This window comes from Lutjanus erythropterus, chromosome 15, assembly GCF_056507025.1.
Source record: "Lutjanus erythropterus isolate fLutEry1 chromosome 15, fLutEry1.hap2, whole genome shotgun sequence".
In the NCBI taxonomy this organism is placed as follows: domain Eukaryota; kingdom Metazoa; phylum Chordata; class Actinopteri; order Lutjaniformes; family Lutjanidae; genus Lutjanus; species Lutjanus erythropterus.
The window spans coordinates 8,762,958-8,787,005 of NC_139331.1; the positions used below are offsets into that span (position 1 = coordinate 8,762,958).

General features: G+C 37.8%; 2 protein-coding genes across 2 annotated transcripts; both read right to left on the minus strand.

The window, feature by feature from the left end:
* Window positions 1-537: 537 nt before the first annotated feature.
* brox (BRO1 domain and CAAX motif containing) lies at window positions 538-14,712 on the minus strand. The gene is made up of 13 exons (XM_084737869.1): window positions 14,604-14,712; window positions 13,985-14,104; window positions 13,063-13,169; window positions 11,055-11,151; window positions 10,443-10,538; window positions 10,281-10,353; window positions 8,357-8,462; window positions 7,413-7,502; window positions 5,446-5,531; window positions 5,258-5,339; window positions 4,692-4,842; window positions 1,307-1,466; window positions 538-959 (listed from the first exon to the last, which is right to left on the minus strand). Exons 2-13 carry the CDS (start codon window positions 14,083-14,085, stop codon window positions 876-878), a joined length of 1,233 nt encoding a protein of 410 aa, XP_084593995.1. The 5' UTR covers window positions 14,086-14,104; window positions 14,604-14,712; the 3' UTR covers window positions 538-875.
* Window positions 14,713-18,214: 3,502 nt separating this feature from the next.
* On the minus strand, window positions 18,215-20,232 carry LOC146314046 (alpha-1,6-mannosyl-glycoprotein 2-beta-N-acetylglucosaminyltransferase). The gene is made up of 2 exons (XM_084737377.1): window positions 20,108-20,232; window positions 18,215-20,001 (listed from the first exon to the last, which is right to left on the minus strand). The coding sequence occupies exon 2, from the start codon at window positions 19,753-19,755 to the stop codon at window positions 18,496-18,498; it is 1,260 nt and encodes a 419-aa protein (XP_084593503.1). The 5' UTR covers window positions 19,756-20,001; window positions 20,108-20,232; the 3' UTR covers window positions 18,215-18,495.
* Between the last annotated feature and the right edge of the window lie 3,816 nt (window positions 20,233-24,048).

Here is a 24,048-nt window from a genome sequence, read left to right on the forward strand (position 1 = left end):
AAAAAAAAGCTACGTCATGTTATGTACAAAAAGAACTACAGTACATACATCATGTGATCTAAATCAAATATTGATTGTAAACTGCTACAGCTAAAACAAACCAGCAATAACACGTGTAGTTTTGTTCATTTCATCTGTCCACTGTCAATTTACGGTTCAGTTCTGTTAATTCTCAGAAGTGCGTTTCATGAACTCGAGATGCATTCAAGTCACCTAAAGTATTGAAGTATACAGGCTGATTGTGGGAATGCGATTACCTACATTTGTAAATATTCAATATAAAAATCTGTCTTTTTATCATTTCAGTTTCTACTACTACCTTTTTTTTAGATCTGTATGTCCTGAGGCCATTTTTTCAGGATGTTTAAGAGGCCACTTCCCGTTGTTCGAGTCATATGTGATCAAGCCAGAGCACTCCAGTGCCAAGAAAGTTCAAACCAGACACTTCTGTAAGGAGCCACAGTGAACAGGTGTACGTACATTGCAGCCAAAGGCACCGTTAATAGAATTACTTTACCCATAAGGCTTGTTTATAACTGTCTGATTCATTCGACATGACCTCATGTAAAGACCTAATTTAAAGTCATCCTGTCAGCTGACGTGTAATTTCCTAACAATAACCTGAAAGAAGTTTCCATCTTTGTAAATGTTTTTAGAGGATGTGACTGGCTCTGGCTTCGGTGAGAGGACAATGGCTGTCATACCCAAATACAATACGCATGTTTCAGCATATAAATGTAAAACACCATGGATTAATATTACAAAAAGAATACATTTTTTTTCCTATGGAGGTTTACATGAAAGGAAATAAGGATGCCATCATTACAATCGATGGTAGTGAAGCATGAGGCTGAAGGTGGAAATCTGTGGGAGGTTTAGGAGACGACGCAGCCCGTGTCCTTCTGAGGCTTCAAATCTGGTTCCTTCACTGGTTTCACCTCCTCCTCCTTGGGTTTGGCCTGGAGTTTAAAGCATCGATAACAGGGATATGAAACAACGCAGCCTCACACACAGATGTAAACTGTTAAAGTTTGTTTCCACATTAAGATTTCATGAGGTCTTCCAGCCTTTGTGGGATTAAACTTGGAGGTGAGCCGCAGTACCTTGAGTATCTTTGAGGTAGCCTTAGATTTAGCGTACCCTGGTTTAAGTGCAATAAAAGTAAAAACTCCTGCTTTATCTGCACAGGCAAGTTAGCATTTTGTGTTTTATTGTGTTCTGGATATTGTGTGTACAGGAAACATTTTTATACTTTATGTTTTTGTACTTTCTTTCCATGTGGGATAATGAAATGACTGAACCGTACCTTGTCATTTTTGGCTCCCTTGGTCAGGTCAAAGGTGGCGTAGGTCTCTGCAGAGCACTGCTCGCTGAGAGGCGGCAGCTCGAAGGGGATTGGCTCAGCCAGGCCGTAGCTCGCCTTCAACTCCAGCTGGGGCGCCTCAACTGGGACCTTATGGAAGTATCTGAGGAAATAAGTCCAAAGTTACAGTTAAAGACGGGAAGACTTGCCACTCAGTGCAATTCCACAGAGACTTTAGTATTGCACTTGTGTTGGATCTACAACTATGATTCCAAAAAAGTTAGGTTGTTGTGTAAAAGATGAAGAAAAACTGAATGAAATAATGTGCAAATTCGTTTCAACCTATATTCAATTGACTACAGTACAGAGACAAGATATTTAATGTTTAAACTGATAAACTGCCGATGACTTCTCTGGGCCCGAGCTCATCTGAGATGGACTGACGCAAATTGGAAAAGTGTGTTGTGGGCTGACCAGTCCCCATTTCAGACTGTTTTAAGAAATTATGGACATTGTGTCCTCTGGGCTAAAGAGGAAAAAGCACTACCAGCACTAACTTCAAAATACAGCAGCTGTGATAGTATGGAGATATGTCAGTGCCCAAGGCATCATGGGGAATTGTCACATCTGTGAAGGCCCAATGGATGCTGAAAGTTAAATACAGGTTTTGAAGCAACATACGCTGCTTCTAGACAATGTCTTTTTCAATGACGTCCCTCCTTACTTCAGCAAGACAATGCCAAGACACATTGTGCACATGTTCCAACAGTGTGGCGTCGTAGTTAAAGTGTTTAAGTACTAGAATGACCTGCCTGCAGTCCAGACCTGTCTCCCGCTGAGAAACAGTTCCATTTTCAAAACTTCAATAATTAGTGTCCTGAGTTCCCAAACGCTTACTGAGTGTTGTTAAAAGAAAAGCTGATGTAACAAGGTGGTTCCCTGACTTTTTTTTGGAGCATGTTGCAGGCATCAAATTCAGAATGAGTGTATACTGACAAAATACAATTTTCAGTTTCAGTTTTCACATGTAGTATCTCGTGTTTGTACTGTAGTCAATTGAATATAGGTCGACAAGGATTAGCAAATCATAGCATTCTGTTTTTATTTACGGTTTACATGGCGTTCCAACTCTTTTGGAATCCAAGTTTCATTTAGCAACCAAATATGTTGCAACTGGGAAAGATACACTATGTTCAGTTTGCACACTGATGACTTTTATATAATAAGAACTCAGTCTGAAACCTCTGCAATTTTTCTTTTTACATATTTTCTACATATTTTACCAGAAAATATAATAAATTACCTTTTTGGGTCACATCTAAATTCGTTTCAGTGCATAATCTACTTCACTATGTCAACATTATATAAAAAAAATTAGGCCCAAAAACATTCCTCTCAGCCATCCTGCCAGATATTTTATTACAAGTGTGGGCGGTCATTTCATAATTACAAGATCATTTATGTTTATTTTTATGGGTATTTCCTTCTATGAACTCCTTTTTGTTGGTTATCAAGGGCCCTGCAATTAAATTTTTGAGTATAATTCAATTCAACTCACTTAACAGGTTAAACTGACATTAATTTCTAGGCAAGTCATGTTTATATTCCAAACTGTAGCGATCTAACATGTTTTCTGGGATCCATCGTTCTTAAGTTAGTATTTTTTTTGCAGCATTAATGTCTGTGGATGTGTTGTACAGTTTCTGCCACCAGGTTGTGCCTTTGAGTAGGGTGAGTTCTGAAGCACAGATAGTAGAAGAGTAACAACCTCCTCTATTGTTGTTGTACATCACAGTAGTAAGCACAAAAGAAGTTGGTTTAAGCAGCAGAGAAAATACACTGTAAGCATCATCCACTGCTTCACTGTGGTTGTAAAGTGAGTAAATAAAGAAACCGCAACAGGATGTCAACATGAATCAGCAACTTAAATGTAAGACTTTTAAAGCCTTTTACAATAAAAGTACTCTCTAAACTCTTTACTCTTGTGAGTGAATACAGTTTATTGTCAGTATAAAATTATTACTAGTGCATAAGCAAACATGCGGTTAAACAGCAAGTATATCTCCAGCCTACAGGATCGACTACCTTCAGAGCATTCAGTAAATAAATATTTAAGACCTTCCCAAACAGAATTTAAGACTATTTAATAATTTATAAGGACTTTTATTAGTACATTTTTAAAATTAGGACTTTTTAAAGGACCTGTAGCCACCTCTGTGTCCAGCTGCAACACATGACTATTTTTGTACAAACATTTTATTTTTATGGTTTTTGCTATTTTTGATTGGACAGCACTTTGGTCAGCTGTTGTTGTTTTTTAATGTGCTATATAAATCTGGATTGGATTGAAAACATTCTGAGATTTACTCGCCAAATGGAAAATCTACCCATAATTCACACACTGAGGGTGTTCGTTTCAGTCCCTGTGTGAAATATCCCAAACAACTGTAAATGAAACTGAATGGATCGATGTTTTAGATTATTGCTATTTTGTGTGCTGGTCTTCAACCAAATTATTGCTTGATAATTTCTGAATGTTTTTTCCTCCAAAGTTAAAATATGTCTCACAGCATAGTGTAAGCAAAACCTACCAGATCACTGTGTGGCAACTATACCTAACTGTGAAATAGTTTTGTTATGCATTATTGAAACATAATGGCCTATTTGCTGCACTGGTCTGAGAACCACAACCACATTATGTAATTTCAGAAGCAAGAAACTAACATACTTTCCACCTCAGAAACCACTACTGAAAGTACAGAGGACGAGGCTAATGCAGCTAACATTAACCATGTTACTAACTTAGCAGCTAAAGGTGAGTGTAAACAAGCAACCAGAAACATATTCAATGCAATATATGTAGTAGAGGGTCCCTGCACGTTCACTCTATGAGCTAAGGGGTACGTGGCCTGAAAAATGTGGAAGACCCTGGGACTGAGTAAACATCTACTATAAAGCATGTTGCATTGTTTCTGCGAGGGAAGAGATATTGTATGGGACTTTTACTATAACTCTTGTTGTGAATGTCGACACACAAGTGGCCAGTTCTGAAAATCAGGTGTGTTTACAACAAGACAGGGATGATTAACTGTCACTGACGACAAAATGTTTTGCTGAGAAGTTGTTCAGTACCATTTCCCATTCAAAATGAAATTCATGTATATTTCAAGTATATTTCTGGAAAAGTCAAAAGTCAGCAATTGATGCCATTAATGCAACTAAATATCTGTGTGTATTTTCTTGCATGTGAACTTGTGTAAATGCTTCCACTAGAATATGTTTGCCACCATGTCAGAAATATAGGTGTTTCCACCCAAAAAACAACAATAAATGTGCAGTCTCTGGGGTCTCCATGCATGCGTGTTTGTGTCTTTCCCGACTAACTCACATGAAGCCATTTTCTCTCTGGCATTTCTCCAGCGTGTTTTTAATGAGGCCGCCCAGTTTGAGGAAGAACAGCTGCTCCGACGGCTTGGCTGTGGTGCCCGGTCCTTTGGTCTGACGGTACTCTTTACACAGCGCCTCGGCGCGGGAGTAGCCTAAACAGACAGGTCTTCGTGTAAATACAAAACAAATCCAGGCAGTGAAGCACAGGAAGGGAAGCAAGGGAAAGATGTGACTCATGGTTTCACGATGAGATGTGTCTACAAGTAGGGCAGCAACACCCAGGAAGTAAACACACAGGAAACACCTGTGTCGTGACCTGTGAGCAGATAAATTCATCACGCTTCAGCTACCTGCTACTTAACCAACTGAACTGAATCAACCCAGAGAAGAAGAACTTTCAGTGTGTTTACTGACAAAGATAGCTGTACAAAAATGGAGAGGAATCATTGGCTGAAGAGTTTAAACTCAAATACAATACATAATTACATTTAACAGCAGGTTGTTAAAAAAAATACATTTTAAGCTGAGCAGCAGAAGAAACACAAACCAGGACAGATATATACGTACACTTTTCTGCCTCCTGGAGGGATCGAATAGCCTCACCACACTTGTCACTTGCCAGCAGTGTCTGTCCATGATAGCAATACGCCTGCAAACACAATTAATGAGCATAATCAGAGGCTCGATTTATCGTTTTTCCTTGTCCTTTATAAATCAAAGCACTGTGAACTGCTTCAGGATATGCAGGAACTTACATAAGCCATGTAAAAGTGCTGCTTCAGCTGAAGGTACTTCCTCCACTTGCTGCTACACTCTGGCTCCAAGGTGTTCAATGTGTGGTCTGCAGACAGAAATAATGGCCTTTAATAGCCTGTTCGAGCTCTTACACAAATGGTGGCAGGGTGACAATGTGTTCAAGTCCATTTTTGGGTTGACTAAACTGTGTGGAATGAAAGATGTTGATCTGTAAAGGCACTGCAACAGATTGAGCGACGCACTGAGTGTCTGAATCTCAGCACAGAGGAGAGCTGAGAATAATCAGAGATATTAACTACAGCACTACATAAACAACAAGGCAGGACTTTTCATAGTGTTGGCATAATACAAAGTCCTAATACGACTGTCAGAAAATGTCTTGTCTTTGTCCTCAGGTTTAAGTGATGAAATGAGATTACTACAAATATTGCTGTAGTATAAAATAACTTGAAAGGTACTTGGGGACCTGTTGTACAAGAATATAGCACAGTTTGCTGATAACAATTTGATAAGTTTTCTTTAAAGGAGTAATATGTAGTCATTGTGTGTCGTGGAGTCCAAACAACAAATTGCAGACATAAGGCTGTATATTAAATATGTTGAAATCCTGTTTGATATACAATCTGTTATTAATTAATTAATATACAGTGGTTGAAACAAGTTGTCCCCTCGCCCTCTCCTCCCCTGACACAGCAGGGGCAGGCAGGATGGATGAAACCTCGTAAACTGACAAAAAGCGACCATGAGCCCTCCACTGTAAGTTGATCAGCTGTTTATAACAGTCAATTGTCTGTTGATGTAAAGTTAAGCCTGTTATCCTGAAAATAAAAGCTAGCTGCTCCAAAATAACACACTCTGGACGATGAGTTAAGTGGCTGCCTGCCAAACTCCATTGACATTTTGCTCAATTTAACAGTTATAAACATCTGCGCCTTCTACAAGGTTATTAATGATTTCTTATGACTCATAAACAGACACTTACTCATTCTGTGCTTTAATTTGAACTCTGATTAATGCAAAACAGGCACACAAAAATATTAATTCTGCACAGGAATGGAAATTTGAAAGGGGGATGCCATGGCTGTAGTGTTCATGGAGTTTTTCAACTTAAAATGTTTCCTTGATCTTGGATGACACAATTGGTCATTTTATGATGTACTAAATTAATAATATTACAGGTGTCTCCTTTAATATAATTTAAAAAATCTGCTCCTGTAATAATGAATGGGATATTGTTATGATTTTAGAATTGCGTTATTAAAAATGCTGTAGTAAAAAGTACAAGAAATTAACAACATATGTAGGCCTATGTATGTAAAAAATGGAAATTTCCCCCTTTTAAATACCTTTCCTGGCCTGCTGAGTATAGATTTCTGAGTAAACAAGGTGCACCATGAACTCACTGTTGGTACCCATGTGATTTGCTATACAAAACTATGTAGATTTCAGAGTTTATGAGGTGCATCTGAATGCATCATAAAGTCCCCGGACCTGCCTGTGTGTCACATTTCAACACAGGAAGCTGAAGATGTAAATGACACCAAAACACGGTCAAGACTCTCAGAAACTCACCAAATGGAAAATCTACACAAATTTAGCGCTTGGTGTCCATTTCTGAACCCGAGGCCTTATCATTTGATTGGCTCTTCTGTTCACCCTTTATAGAGACAACCGATCAAACTATTTCAAACAAATATCGTCTGATAACTATTAGTGGCTCATCGATCAGCACATCCTTATTTATAGGCAACACAAATGAAATGCATTTCTACAAAACTGTGGTTCACAATTTAACTTGAACTACTGTGGTTCCTGTATCACTGATAAGAACCTCTCATGATCTCCAGATTATTCCACAGTGTTTTACGCAAAACTAATATCAAATAAAGAAAGAAAAATGACTTCCAAAACTAAATAAGCACCGTAATACTTGAACAGGTATAGTGAAAAGTGCCAAAATACTGACCAGCTTTTTGATAGAAGTTTGCTGTCTCAAATGCCAAAGCTGCGATGAGTGTGGCATTATGCTTCAGTTCAATCGCTCTGGCAATTGTCACTGGAAAAAACAGAAACAGATGATCAAGAAAAATTAATACAATTAGAAGATGATTAGGGATTATTATTGTTGTAATATTTATTATTTCTACTGTATTTCTACTAGTATCTACTGTCACTGGACTCTGAGTTTTGGTGTGGAAAGATGCCTCTTAGATCTTTTTTGTCAAAGCATAAGTCCTGATCTGTAATCTTTTTTGTATTTTCAAATAAAACTAAAACACTTTGAGATATAGACTGGTTATAGGATATATAACACATAACACATTACCTTACCCAAGATAATTACTTTGTGGGGCTACAACTAACAGTTACTTTCATCATCGATTTATCTGTCGGTTATTTTCTCGATTAATCAATTAGTGGTTTGGTCTGAAAAATGTCCGAAAATGTAATATTCAGATATAATTTCAGATTACGGCACATTCAACTTTATTTCCTCTAAGTGGACATTCTGTCTTGGATTTAGATCTGGTAGTTAAATAAAGTAGGGCGACGATATACTAGTATCAACATAAATCGTAAAGATATTAGAGTGCAAAGATGTCACCACTATCACGACACAGTGACAAGTTTTACTATTCCTGCTCATCACGGTTACATAGCGAGTAAAGAAAAATACATCTCTGTACCCAAACTACATGCAGCTCAGATGGTACAAACTAACAAGATAAAAGTTTCAGATTCTTCAGAGGAGTCAGCAGAATTTCAGATCAAAACATCAACAGAAAGTCATTACTAACAAACACAAACAAAAGAAAAAAGGTGTAGAAAGGTGTAGCAGAAAGATGTATGCTAGTTGTAGCTACAAAAACAGTAGTATAAGTCTATTGTGCTTTATAACGGCTACTTTACCTTCTTGTGCCTCAGCTTGGCACTGGATGATGTATGCATCCATCACTCTGGGCTCCAGGTCTCGTCCCTTTTCAGCTGGGGTGATGAGACGAGGGATGTGGACCTCCTGTAACAAACATGCCAGAAAATCAGTAGCTGAGAAGTTGTTTATTTTTTCTTTATGCTTCATGTTTTAGAGGACGTATTCATCTGACTGAGGCCTGTGCACTGCTGGAGGAAATAAAAGAAAAATAAGTGCTGTCGTTTCAGGGACCTTTTAAAAAGGTGACTAATATGTTGAGAATTCTTTGGAACTCCCTTAAGTATGTATTTTTCAAATTTCTAGTAGTTTCTAGTTTTGGTGATATCAGCCATAGAGAAGTCTGTGTTCCTTTCCATCTGATGACTAGGAACTATTTTCTTTCTATCAAACTACACCTGCCAATCATATCACCGTGCAGAAGGAAGTGTGCATCTATATATGGAGAAGATGCTTGTGCTTGTGACAGCACAGGATGTAAACAATAACATTCTCCTCAGCTGAGGTATGAGACATGAGCACTAAGCTACCTAGTGCAGTGATTTGGAATATGTAGCTCGATAAACAAAATAGTTCCTACCAGGGACCTGCCGACTAATTTCTAATTTAAACTAGTGGACTAGTCGAACAGTAAGAAAACACTTGGAAAGCAGTTAAGATTGAGCACGATTTATTAATTAATAATATTACTTACTATTAATGCTGTCTGAAAAAATACTGTGTGTATTAAAAGTCATTTGAGGCTATTAATCACATTCTACAATCACAAAAAGGTATTCTAAATGCTGCTGAAATGTGCATCATTTTGCACCATGCAATATGAAAATTGCACATTCACCTTCAAAACATGAAAAGACCTCATTAAATGCTTCACCGTTTCAGAGCAAAAAGGATCACAGAGTCTGCGGGTAAACATTGTTTACCCAGAGCTAATGTTACTCGCCAGCCTGCCACACAGTGTGGCTAACGTTAGCCCTGCTAGCAGCAGCTGCTGCTCTGCTCGCACATTTATGTCTGTGTCTGTGCTGAATGTGGTTACACATTGCTCTAGTTGAGTGGTTCTATGCTAGTTTATTCTGACACAGCCTACGTTCAACCTGATTTCCATTTTCTAGATTAAAATACTGCCAAACTGCTTTGGTTTTATGAGCAGTCATCTGTCCAACTTTGCTGATAAAAGCATCCAGGCCATCTGGGCATTGGCCCTGTTGTCTGACGGGGCCAATGCCCTGACTATAGAGGCAAAAATTAACTGCCACTGTACATGAAGAAAATACTGATAAATAGTTTAACCAAGTAGTATTTCTGGTTCCGACTAGCGAGAGTGCTGCGTTTAATTGTATAGTCAACTAATCGCACACAACCATAGTCCCCACATGACACTCCTCACCACAAGACCTGTGGATTATCTTGAGGAACTAAGTCATCATATTGGAGAGAAGGCTGACATCTCTGGCCGATAGCTCCAAAACTCGGCAACTAACAGCAAAACAAACTAGACAGATGGACAGCACTACAGGTAAGAGGAAAAAATACATTTTTGACTTGGGGGTGAACTGTCCCTTTGAATCTGCAACAGAAAAGTAATCAATATGAATTCAGATGCCTAACTATTGACACAAAACAGATATTAATGAAGAGTGAATTTATATCTTATCAATACCATGGAAATAATACAGGATCCTGAAAATTTTAAGAGTAAGACTGGGGATGAATTGTGATCTTACTAGAGCTGCAACAATTAATCAATTAACACTGATCAATATTTTTCACCATTTTCTGACATTTTATACTATTAATCAATTAACCAATTAATCGTTTATGAAAATTACTGTTAGCTGCAGTCCTAGATCACACAGCTCTTTGATAACTTCGTAAGAAGACTAGTCTGCAAATGTATCTTACCTTGAGGTTTTTGAATATACCAGCAGCAACTTTCAGGCTCCGGTGAACATCTTTCGCTTCAGCCTCCGTTATGCTGAAGTGCAAACATGACAGTAAAAAATATTTAGTATTTTAAAAATCTATGATTAGTCAAAATATGATGTATTTCACATACACACTTACTTCTCCTTCCCTGCTAATCTTGAGGCAAATTTGGTGTACCAGAGGGCTACATTGAAGGCCATGGAGACCAGTTCAAAGACTGCATCCTGCTGAGCACTGGGAGGAGAGCAGGGACAGATGGTGGGTTACAGACTGGTATGAACACACAAGTAGACAATGCTAAAATTATAAATGAAAACCTGCAGTGCAAGACACAGCCCAGTGTGGCTGTAGGTGCTGGTTTTCCAGGGTAAAAACTATGATCAGACAGTCTGCGTCTGTCTTATAAGCCTTTGTGGTAAAAATGTAATTAAGTTCAAGGAGCTGGGTAGGACTTTCACACAGGATTAGACTCAATAACATAGTGATAATATTGATGTTAGACGTTTGTCTGCATGTTCCCTAGATTGCCATAAGTCATGAGTAAGAATAAAAACAACAGGATTCTTTTCTGTGTTATGAGGGAAGGTTTTTGTGATCAGTTCTGCCCACAATTCTGTAACAGTTCTGAAATTAAAATATGAATAAAACATCTTTCACTGGCCTCCTGAAAAGCACTTTCCTTCTGCCCTCTTTAAAATTGCGACCCATCCACGTATCATTCAACTACGAAAACTCAGCCTTTGTTTTTACCTTGGTGTGTTTCCTTGTAAGGTGTCAGTCCACTTGAAGTTCTGGATGAACCTCATCTTGTTCTCCTGTGAAGTTCCATCCAAGGATGAGATAAAGCCTGTTGTATCATCAACCATGTTTAAAAAAACAGAGAAGCAGCTGGTTAGGTGCAAAACAAAATCAAAAAAGGAAATGTTAGAAGGCAAAGGAGGAGAAACACAATTTACAATAAATTACAAAACAATAAATATATGAAGTTACTTTTTTCAATCAGTGTTTAGACTCTTCAACATCTAGATCTGCCCTCAGGTATGTTAAAGAATGCAAAAATGATCTTATCCCAGTCTGGCAGCACCATACGAAGCATATTTTCTATCCACTTGTTCCAACTCTTTATTGAAGCAATATGATGGTTACACTGACTGAGATATTCAAGCTGAAGACCTCATGTTTTTATGGCCACTATTTTTCATAAAATACAGATGTTTTGCACACATTTCTTCAAATTTTGTCTCGTCCCATGGGGTATCCTGTGAAACTTTGGGATCTCTTAAAATATAGTTCTGTTGGTCTGAACAATGGGCTTCATGCAAGAGCCAAAGGTACAAACAAATTTCTTTTTAGTTGTTTGTATGAACGATTTCAAAGAACTTTTCATATTCACCAATTTTGTTATATTCTGAATTTCCTCAAAGATACAAACACAATTACTAAGTGGTCCAGATCTGTTGTAGGACATGCGACTGACAGATTGTATATTTCATTACTTTGAAGCAATTGTGAATTTTAAAATCCTGTACAAATTACACTTTGTAGTTAACATTATTCTGCTTGACTCTGCAGTTTGAATAATTTTGAATTTAATCATACAGCCTCACAATATCATCATCATTAATTTAAATTGGCTGTAACTATTACTGTCAGGCCTACTGGCCGTATCTTCACATGCAAGTTTATGCAAGTTGCTGACAGTCCAACATCACCTATTATAGCATGTATTCTGTCATCCATCTCCATGATGGAGACTTCCCAAGTTCTCATTGACTCGTTCCTCTGGTTGAAATTATCAATTGTTTTTGCTGAGGGGAGACATTTTATTTTTGCGTGTTTATTTGAAGCTATTTTCATATGGAACAATTTCTTCTTTGTTTCAGTGATAGTGTTACCCTCAGGTGACAGAACATTAACAGTACATTATTTTTTCCCTTTCCATTTAGCAGGTCCCTTAATTCCACACTTAAAATGACAGACTTTCCTTCAATCGTCTCCAAACTTAAGTTCTTCTTTCCTTTATTAGATAAAACAGCCAAAGATCTGACAGGGAGACAGAAGGGGGTTAACATGCAGCAAAGGGCTGTTGACAGGAACTGAACTGGGGCTGCAGAGAACTAACAGCCTCAGTACGTGAAGCGGGTTCACCCCCTTCTTTTCACTCTTTGATACCATTTTTGATACCAGGAATGAACACTTGCAGAAATATGGGTCAGAATCTTTATTCTGTATTGCTTGTTTTTCTACATGCTGCAACTTTTATCACCAAGATGTTTCATTTCTGTCTATTTATTTTTTGTAAATATGTGTGAGTCTTTAATTTTTATATATGTATGACAACAAGCACCATTTAAGGATGATGCAACTACAATCTCGAATCATTATGTGGTATTGCAATTGGGTTTATAAAGAGTACAGTCTAGACCTGCTGTATTTAAAAAGTGCCCTAAGATAAAATTCACATCATTGGACGCTATACTAATAAAGTAGAAAATTAAAATAGAAAACAGGACGTACAAGTGTTTAGTTAGAAGCATGCACTGAATCCAACATGGCACACTCATACAAGCTCACCATACCAAAAAAAAAGAGAAAGTTAAAATAAGAGTATAAAAATGTTCCTGCATAAGCCCGATCTTTAAATTAACTGCATATGTTTGTACTGACTGACCCACCAATGGTTGATGCTGCACTTTGAGGGGTTACAGACAGACAAAAGAATAGATTAGTTTACATATATGCTGCAGTTTAAATGTACCTTGTAGGAGGGAGAAGTATGCATCTGTGGCATTTTTCATGATCTCAGGGTTGCAGGTGACATCAGTGAACATCTCCAGCAGCCTAGCCCTGGTTGTCCTCAGGTCACTGAATGTGTCAAAACAAATAACAATCAATTAATTCTCTAAAAATATTCCATCATTACAGTGTTCAAAGTGATTATGTCCAACAAGGTTTTGCCATCTTGTAAGTAGTGATAGACTGATTAATCATTCAACTAATGCATTTTGAGATAAAGGTCAATAAACAAAAAAATGTCAGGCACATCTGCAGGCAGCCTTGTCAGTGTAGCTGCTGTGCGTGGAACAATGTTAGCACTCCACCTTGTGAGCTCTAGAAGGGTGGTGACAAACTAGTTTGGAGCCATACACTGTAACTATCATGCATGATGTTGTAAATATTTTACTAAATTTCCTCAGTCCCCATCACTGTTTATTAATATGACCATGTTACTCCAATCCTAAACAACAGCAGATATATAATAATGTGGTCACAATCTGAAGTCTACAGCATAACCCATTTTTTTTGTTTCACCAACCAACAAAAATTCCACTTAGAACAACAGGTTACTGGCTAAGTTAACCATGTATACTACATTGCAATGATCATGGAATAATGGAATTATATATGGGTTTTCCTGGTGCTGATGTCAACATTATATATCAACCATTGGCTAGCCCTGCTTTCAAAACATCAGCTATGACCACTGAAAAACCAACATTGGTTGACCAACACTTGAAAGGTGAAGATTTGAGTGTGATGAGAATATGCCATGGGACATTACATCAACATGACAGTAAGAAGAAAAACAGTGCTCTATTTTAGTCCGTGATAATGGCCACAGCCACAGTTCAATCTGATAACACTGTTCTCAGTGTATTAGGAGACGATAAGAGACATACTTGCATATCTTGTTGGCAGCGGGGCTCCCTGCCACTCCATAATAATTAAAGGACACAGGCGCTGTTGCCTTTAGTGGGTTTCTATGAAACCAATGTGCCATCCTGTGGATGAGGACACACCTAGAGAGGTGGAAAAATACAGCGTGACAAATAGTTCAAGAATTACTTATACTTAACGTATTAACACACTGTTGATAAAACCATAAGCTTATGTTAAAGTAATGTATTTATTGAGTGGGCAGCATTAGCTAGCTTGTTTGTCATCTTGGCTAACGTCATTTCACTGATACGTTGCTACAACAAGCTAAGTTAGCGGCCGTGTTAGCATTATCACAAGGCACTATTAGCCCCTTCCCATGGTTACCATGCTAAAAAACTGATACATGGCCTCAGTCGTTACTTTGTGCTTCTATGAGTTGTATTTTTTCATAATTATATCTGCCCGTAGACAAAAGTCCATTACGTAAGCTACGGAGAGCTACAGCTAACAGCTAAGCTAACACTGGCTACACCTAAAAACGTAAACATGTTTATTTGAAGCGATGTGACAACTGACTTATCATACAGCTAAATAAATAGGCTGAAACTGCTTCAAAATGGTGTAAGTTTTACTGTTTACCTGTCGTTCCGCCGCTGTAGATATGAGATTTGCTAGTCCTTCTGGAAAGTCTGACAGTGACAACAACTTACTTCCGGAAATAAACACGGAGCATAAGCGGACCAATGAGAACGCGCGGTTCAGTCACATGACGGAGGAATATGCCTCTCTTTTGTTAAATGAGTGGAATGTAATACCTGCTGCTGGGTATGATAGGATTGATGTTTTAATGCAAAACACAGAGAGTACATTTTTGTGTAATATTTTTTTATTACTGTATATACACAAGTGTAGCTTATTTATAGTTGCTCAATTTATGGCTTATATGGCTCTTGTATATGACATGAAAATCTTCTTTCAATCATTAGACTCAAAAAGATGAGTTCCTGAAGACCCTGAATTACTTGTGACATATTAATTTAACATCCCTTACTGTTAATTTAATATTTTGTTTTTCTATTATTTTATACACATAGGTACTGCAAGTTGCAAGCCAATACCGTTACTTTCCACTATACTGATTTGATAACTTTAGTTACTTTGCAGATTAGGGTTACCAATACAAAATCTAAATTAACTCTTAAAACAAATAATAGATTAATTTGTCCTGCAGTATAAAATTAGCTGAAATTAGCTCATACTTTCAGCAACATGAAAGAAATTAACACATTAATGCATCATTAATTATAATCCAGTAATCTTCATGTCATTCTAAAATAGGCCGTTTTCCACAATGACACTTTTGGTACTTTTAAGTATATTACTTTTGTACTTTTACTTAAGTAAGATTTTGAATGCAGGACTTTTACTTCTAACAGAATATTTTACAGTTGGGTATTACTACTTTTACTTAAGTAAAAGTTCTCACTACTTCATCCACCACTGGGTATAATTGTTTTGAAGAGCTGTAAAATTTGTCACCAATATTCTGTCTTTAATTATGTCTTTAAATGTTTTGTTTGACAATTTCCTCATTATTTCCTTGGATGTTTCCTGGAAATAATACATTTGGTACTAATCAGTGGTGGAATAAGTATTTATATTTTACTTAAGTAAGATAACCAATACTATAGTGTACAAACACTGGTACAAGTAAAAAAAATCCAGCATTCAAAATGTTACTTCAGTAAAAATACAAAAGCGTTAGCATCAAAATATCCTTAAAGTTCAAAAAACATAAAAGGACTCATTCAGCAGAATGGCCCATTTATTTAATATACCAATTATTTTTGAATCTGATGAGACAATAAAAAATCAGCCTTTTATTTTTTCCCCATTTGGCAAACATTGAGTGAAACATGAACAGCTATTTCAAGTGATTATCAAGAAAAAAAATCAAGAAAAGTTGGTCTCATTCTCAACAACTGTACATCTCACCAACTAAGAAATCATCAAACAACCCACATACATACACACAACACATCTCATATAGTCAGTTTTACTACATACATCTTTGTGTATCATTACCATGTTCCTTAAGAACTGATTGTACTCATCGACATAAAACAGAAGATAATTGATTTCATTATCACAGTCAGTTCATATATCTTGACCAGGAATCTCCATAAGGCACACTAACTTGCACCAACATAAGTTTAAACTATGAATTTGATGCAATCATTTTACCTGTTTGTACAACGACGATGTTTGTGAAATCAATATTCACATTTTATTTTCCCTCAACATGACTAAAGTCAGTCCCAGAACTACAAGTCCCCAGCATTGACAAATGCATATAAGTACTTAATCAGTGACAATAATATCAGTGCACCTTTAAAAATCTCTTTTTAAAACAAAGGTAGGCACAAAGAAGCCAACAGAAGGCACTTTTGGTCAGCTTTAAGGCACTAACAGCAACAACATGCTTCCTTTCTCATTGTTTTACATTGTAAAAAGGCACTTCAGCTATAGTGGGATTTCTTTTTAAGTTTCACTAACTATTGAATGTACGTCTGAAAAGGAAAATACACGTTTCCTTCTTATAAAATCCCAGTGGAATTCATTGTGCTCTCATTTTATATCCTAAAATTAACTTCTAATAACAAAGAAGGTGCAAATATAGAAACACAGAATGACAGATGAGCTGGTGATTGCAGAATGAAAAATCTTGGAACAAGACTCCAAAAGGTCACTTTTCACCTATCAGAAAGTAAATACAGTCAACCACCAAAAGAAAAAAAAAATCAATAAAAGCAGCTCTTGTTGCTGCAACAAGGGATCAATACAGTCAGAAGGTTGATTAAATAAATGTAGTCAGCTGACCTCACCTAAAAAGGTTATAACAGGCAGAAAGTGACACAAGTAACACAAATTCCCGTTACGTGCATGATATCATGCATGACATTAAACTCATCAGTCAACTTCACACTTGTCCCTCTATGTAAGATTGTCAAACACAATTTGATTAAACCTCTAATTCTGGACACTACATGTGCCTTTTTGTTGTTGCACTTCAAAAAAATTGTACCGTAAAAAGCACGTGTGAAAAAACATCACAGCTGAATGGTCCATGAAAGCAACGCAAGACATTAATTCCCCACAAACACATTGAGCTTTGTGTTAAAGATCCTGTGCAGTGTCCTCAGTTAGGGGTCGACCTCACATCCTTTACATGTTTTTTTCCTCCCAAAATTTTGGGACGCTATTTTGCTCATATGTTTTGGTAACTTTTTATGCCCTTAACTGATAGGACAGCCAAAGATATGACAGAAAATGGAGAGAGACAGTGGGGGAATGACAGCGAGGGGCTGCAGGCAGGAGCCGAGCCCACGCTCGCTGCAGGGAACCCACACATGCTCCACCCATGCGCCCCAACATACTGTAAACTTAAAGGCATTTCAAAGTTGTGTGTTGGAGTTTGTTAAATCCTAAATCTTCACACCAAAATTTTCATTTTCACTAATGTATATACATTCCAAGTATCAGTTTACTTGTGTACTAATTAACATATTGGCTAAAAACCAACTCATATATCTGTAAACCATGATTATTCAGCCTATCACAGCTATATCGGTCTATATTGGTTTTGGCGTATATGTTGTCTAATTAATATCCATCTATATGAAACTTTTTTTTTTTCAAAATAGCACATAACGCAGATTTTTAGTTGGTAGCTTTATAAGCAGAATTTTACCTATATTATATAAATTCCGGTATAAAATATAAATTTTTCTCTATTTGTGTGTTTAAAATTCATATTTATAAATATTAAAAATAAAGGTGAAAGTTAACAGTTTCAGTGCCCTGATATCATTTTGTTTATGGCTAAATTGTAAAATGCCTGGCCTACATTATATATCTTTGTTACATATTTCTGAAAGACCATCACAAAAAATCTGTTTCTGCAGTATATATATTGTATTCTGTGTAAAGAATATTGGCCCATGTATTGATATTGGAATTATTTACTCCATAATATTGCTATAAGCTCAAAAAAAATCCATCCATCTGGCCCTAATATCGGCCCTGAAAAAAACCTTATCAGTCGACCCCTGTTCTTAGCCAAGGAAATATATTTGCTAATTAATTTTCAAATAAGTGTGTGTGTATGCACACACTAACATAGTTTACTCTGTCTCCATCACTGTGCAATAAATCTCATCTAATGTTTTGGCTTGTATAACACCCAGAGATAAACAAACCTGCTGACATTAAATTGAACAGAGTGCGCAAGCTCAAACGCATTACACACAACAAAAGTCTTTGGCAACTGTGCAGCTTTGGTGATTAAAAATAAAAGATCCTCAAACACGTTGAGCCGTGTACATGCAGCATGCTTGGACTTGATTTGGTCCTGCTTCTCAGAAGACCTCGCTGGAAGACATGAACACACTGCGGCCTCTGAAACCCTGAAAAGTTGTGTATGAATGGCACATCTGCAGAATGGCAACAAACATTTTTACTTAGAGGAAAGTTATATTTTGGCGTAGTTCTTGCACAGAATATGGTCTCGAATGTCTCCCCATCCTCCGTTCTTCATGTGCGCCTTGTGCTCCACTGGCTCAGCACCACTAAGAGCAAGAGCTGGAGGGAAGAGGCCATCCTTGATCGTTTGAAGGCCCTCCTCGACCTTCTGCGTGGCCCATTCTGGTCTGCAGTTCTCCTTTTGGTGCAGGCCACAGTCCCCTGTGTGGAGAACCCTGGAGCCCTGCGCAACGAGCACCTTGAGGGGCTTTGATATGCAGGCCCCCGACAGGTGCTGCAGAGTCCAGTCCCAGTTATAGTCGTCATAGGTGCAGTATTCGTTGTTGCAGCCCATCAGTTTGTAGTACACCTCCCTGGAGATGGCCATGCCTATGTTGTGTTTAGTGGACATCCACCCGGTGGTCAACACCTGATTGGACAGTCTGTTGAAATCAGTCAGGCTGTTGTGGTTCCCCAAGGCGAGCATGTCACAATCTGGACAGCTGCTCTTCCTGAACTCTATCATAGATTTATAGAAATGGTAAAAGTCAGGTAGGATGTAGTTATCTTCCTCTAGGAAGATGACAAATCCACTGTAGCCCTGCATCGCCTGCACCCGCTCCCAGACGAAGTGCAGCTTCCACCACCAGTGGTGTTTGGTCTGGGTGATGAAGGCCTCCCTGTAGTGCCCGTAGGAGTCAGGGTGTTCTGCGTTGAGGCATCCTGTTTTGAGAGCGTCGTCCTTGGATATGTCTCGGGGACAGTCTCGCGGATCCTGCCCAGGAAACTCACTGGGATACAGCTGAGTGCTGAAGGGGAAATAAATCTGCAGCACTTTGCAGAAAGTTATCCCTTGCACAATGGCGTTTATTTCCTCTGTAAAATAGTCATGGCTGAAGATGAGGAGGAAGCTGTGCACCTCTGCAGCTTTCTCCAGCGACTTGATGAGCAGTCTGAGGTACTCGGGCCTGTTGTGGACCTGCACGACCAGCACCAGCTGAGGCTCCCCTGGGAACTTGTCCGCATTGTGGACACACTGCTTGTAATTGGCGTTGTAAACGGACTGAGTCAGTTCTGGCAGAGAGGCGAAGCTGAACTTGAAGGTGTCAGCAGAATGACCGCCCTGATGTACCTGACCCACGTTACTGCTCGGCCCACTTGAGTCACTGTCGTTGACTAACAACACACGTGTGGAAAACAGCAGAGTCACGACTACAAAGGAAACACCCAGCAGCACCAGGAGATTCTTTTTGAGCAGCCGAACCCTCATTTTCCCAAAGCTAAAACAGACTTTGAAAGACAAAAGCGACGGCTTTCATTCACCTTATGGCGCTCATTGTAAACTTTCCGACACCGTGTCCTCGAGCGCCGAAACTCCAACTTTAAAAGCAGCCCGACGTCGCGTGCCTTCAACCAAAATGTCAAACGCTGCTCGGCGGCTGCTTCTCCTCTCGCAGGACCGTGTTTCCACTTGAAAACCGTGTCATTTGCCAGACAGCCGCTCGTTTTTTACCACCTGTGAAAAGAGGAGAACAAAGCGAGCTGAGTAAAACCGAGCATTATGAGTTAATTTGACGTTTAAAAAGACGCAGATTCGCCGCGGTTAGCTTAATTCGACTTACCGCAAACTAGGTGAAAAGTGTCAACAGGCTCACACCAGGAAGAGGATGATGGGACTATGAAACATCTACAACTTATTGACTGCTGACGTGTACAATCCAGCCAACGAGGGAGAGACTGAGCTCCTGCTCAACGAATCACTGTCCTACCTATAGTTGTGTCACATGAGAAGGAAATGTAAATCAGGCTACATTTGAATACTAAACAGTAGGAAAGTGTCCTACAAGTACGGGAGACAAGGGTAACATGAGACACTTTTTACATTACTTCAAAGGAAAGTGTATTTGTTTCAAACAATATATACCTTAGTTGTTTTTTTACCTGTGGAAGTAACCTAATTATTATGGTTTTATAACTATAGATATATATTTTTTTTAAAAAGTTAGTCATATGACATGTCTTGCAAAAAAGACAGTGGCAAACGCAGGCTGTCTGAGGGACAGGGGCAAAAAAAACTAAAGCAGGCACCAGCTGTCTGAGGTGGGGCACCAGCACACCAAAAGTCATGATGCAGTCATGTTAAAACAGTTCCAAACTGGTTTTGATTAAAATTGTGTTGTTATGTGGTTTAGAGATTAAACCCATACCCTTATCAGTTATAACTGTTTACATTCTTGGAACCTTTACCTTTCGTAAATGTCTCTTTTCCAGTATAAGTTTAATATTTTTTTCTTTTAAAATAAGTATAGGATTATACACACTCATAACACACTCATCCTTCCAGGATTTCATTGTCTTTTTTCAGGATTGTTGCAGCCTAAAATGCCTGATTTCCTGGCATGCATGTTGCAGTGCTTTAAGTGTAATCGTTGCAATGAAATTGCAGGAGATAGTGAAAATTGAAAAAAAAAAAAGTTTTTTGTTTTTGTTTTGTTTTTTTTCTTTTCTTTTGTCTTTTTTTCTAATTCATTAAAAATCAAAGGCAACAGGGGAAATAAAACTGAGTGTTCCCAAAAAGTACAGGATTACAAAATTCTAACAAAAAATATGCTTTTCTTTTTGGAACGCCCCACCAGATTTACTTCTTCTTTTACGAAAGTGAAATCTTTTTGGAGCATAAACTCAGTAAAAACAGTGACCACCTTGTGTGACAAATTTAAAAAGTAAAACTACAATAGAATAATAATGAATCATTACGATAATGAATTATTATCACACACCTTGAAAGGTCACAGCGATGTGACCCACTAAGTAGCCTACTATTTTTTTTTTTTTTTTAAATACAAAAATGCATCTTTAATTTTTTTAGATACAGGCCTTCTATAAATTGTGATTTTAGTTAACGTGCAAATCTAATTTTGACAACTTCAGAGCAGACAAAGTCTTGGGGCACATAGAGGCCAGCTAATTTTCTAACATGTAGGGCAGTCTGTATGGCACTGCATTGCATTCTCCACTATAAAACATCCTAGAGGGAACCTTATCATGTTCTATCCACTGGAGAGGCACCCAGAGGGAACTTCATAACACTGGGCCAGCCTAGAGGACACTGCAGGCCCTTGAGTGAGTGACAGAGATCACCACTTCAGAAACATTCCTATGTTTAAAAAAAGAACTGGCATAAAATTAAATGTTGCTACTTGCTATAACCTGTGAAAAGGCATTGTTTTCTTTTCTTTTTTTGGTAAATTGGTCAGTAGCAATCTATTGTATTCCACAATTAAATGTTTATTCTACATATTATTTTTTTTAAATTATTGAATTAATGGAATGCTCACTTATTTTCTGTAGCTTTTTTTTTTTTTTTTTTTTTTACATATATGCAATCAGATTATGACCATCAGTGCATTTTGATAGCTTTCTCTTTGAGCCCTGTATTTTCTCAATATAATAGCCTAAGTCAAGGGTTTTAAAGGTCCCTAACCACCTCAACAACTGAGCCAAGATAGGCTAATATTTCTGTTTCACATAACTTCAGATAACACCAAATACATAGAAAAGATTTGTCCTAAGGTATTTATTAGTTTCTCAATCTGGGAAAGTGGGAAGTGTGTGTGTATATGTGTGCTCCGTAACTAGTAACAAGCAACCATTTCACACCACAGCCTCCAATTTGGCTAAAGCTTTTCACTTTGTAGCTCAGATCCACAATTAGTGGAGTTTATGACCTTGTCTTATAGCTTGCACTGACATAAATTATGTTTGAAACATGTAATAATGTCCAAGATGTATCTATTTGAATTAAAATGCAAGATTTCCATGTGCTTGAGTCTAAAATGGATTGAGTAATGTTACCTATACTTCATCAGTTTCTGCTCACATGATTACATTTGTTTTATGGTTAGCTAGATACAGCGGGTGGCTCATTTTTGACCCAAAACCAAATTTCTAACGATCAGCGTTTTCAGGAATGTCTCAGCACTCAGTGGTGAAAAATGCCCACCCCCCACCCCCCGACCATTACGTCACCTGTTCAGGTTTGACTGGTTGTATCGGAAACTGTTTTGCTGTTGGAAATCTCACCCAAATACATAACAAAGAATGTGTGATGTAATACCTGAAACTACAAAACTGAAAAACCTGATACTCATGATAACAGGGGACTTTACAACAGGAGACTGAACTGGAGATGCTGGGACTGGTGTCATATACTGGGACAGTATACAGCTTAAATAGGACACTGTTGTGTTGGAGAATACCTGTGCTATTTCATAAGCCATGCATTTTAATTGACATAAAAAGTCAAATGGTTTGTTAATAACTAGAGGGTGTTAGGAGTGTGAGATATTAATACATTGTTCTATCCAGTGAAATCAGTAGGTCGGGATATAGTCTATTTTATGGGAAGTCAGCTGACAAAGAGTGCATGAATAAAACAACCACACAGGAACCCAGTGAACTAAAGTAAATTATGACATTACTGCAAAACTCTTAAAAAAAGACATTACAGTCTAATATAAATGGTTATCTTAGCCAGTAAAATGTTGTTTGAGATTGATCTTTTTATGAATTAATGAAATAGAAAAGTACATTAGGTTATCTCGTAGACTTCAGAATGGTATTTAAAGGAGAGCGGGGTACAGTATTATCTGCATTAATCTGTACATTATATCATATTATTACATGGCTTTTTAAAATATTTGATTCTGATTGGTCAATTACAGCATTCTAAGGTCTGTTATTTCTGTATAACAGACCGTTGTTATCTGTAACAGACCTTTACTTTACAGAACAGACTTTCGGTATGGACGCAGTTCTGATCATAAACTGTGGAGGAGCGATAAAATCATTTTTAAATTAATATTTTGTATCAAATTATTGACAGACTCCTCACTGGCACCCTGAGGACACAGCATGACTCCCCTGTGACAGCCTCCCTTCACTCATTTAAATTTATTATTTTTTATAATAATATTTTGCATGTTTAAGTTTGAAGTTGTGTTACAGTACATTTTGTAATGTAAATGAAATATGAAATATATCCGCTTTTTACACCAGCTTATTCTGGACTAAATAAATTGCGATATAAATTGTGATTGTGAAGTTAAAATTGGATTGAACTGCCTCAGCCACACGCCTGTCACATGACTGTCAGTGAAAGTGAAAGCTTGAATACAGCGGTTTATCAAAGTACAGTTTTTCTTTTGAGGCTACAACACTGTGAGAAGATTGAATGCAAGTAGTGAGCTGTTATTCAATGTGACATTTTCTCTTTATAATCCCCCGCAGGCTATTACGCTCCACTCATGGTGAATGAAGGGCCATCTCTGTCTGTGGGCCTGTTGTTGCTGACTGAGGCAGCTGGACCACTTCCTCCAGATAACACAAACAGACAGGGCGTGTGACCCTCCGAGAGAAACCATCACACCGCCTGAAATAATTCAGCATTCAAATCATGTGGTCTGAATCGCAGTTCAGGGAGCATCTCCGCTTCCAGTAAATGGTGTTCGTAAAAACAGTGATATGTGTCAATATTTTCCAAGAATTTTACCAGGAAGATTCA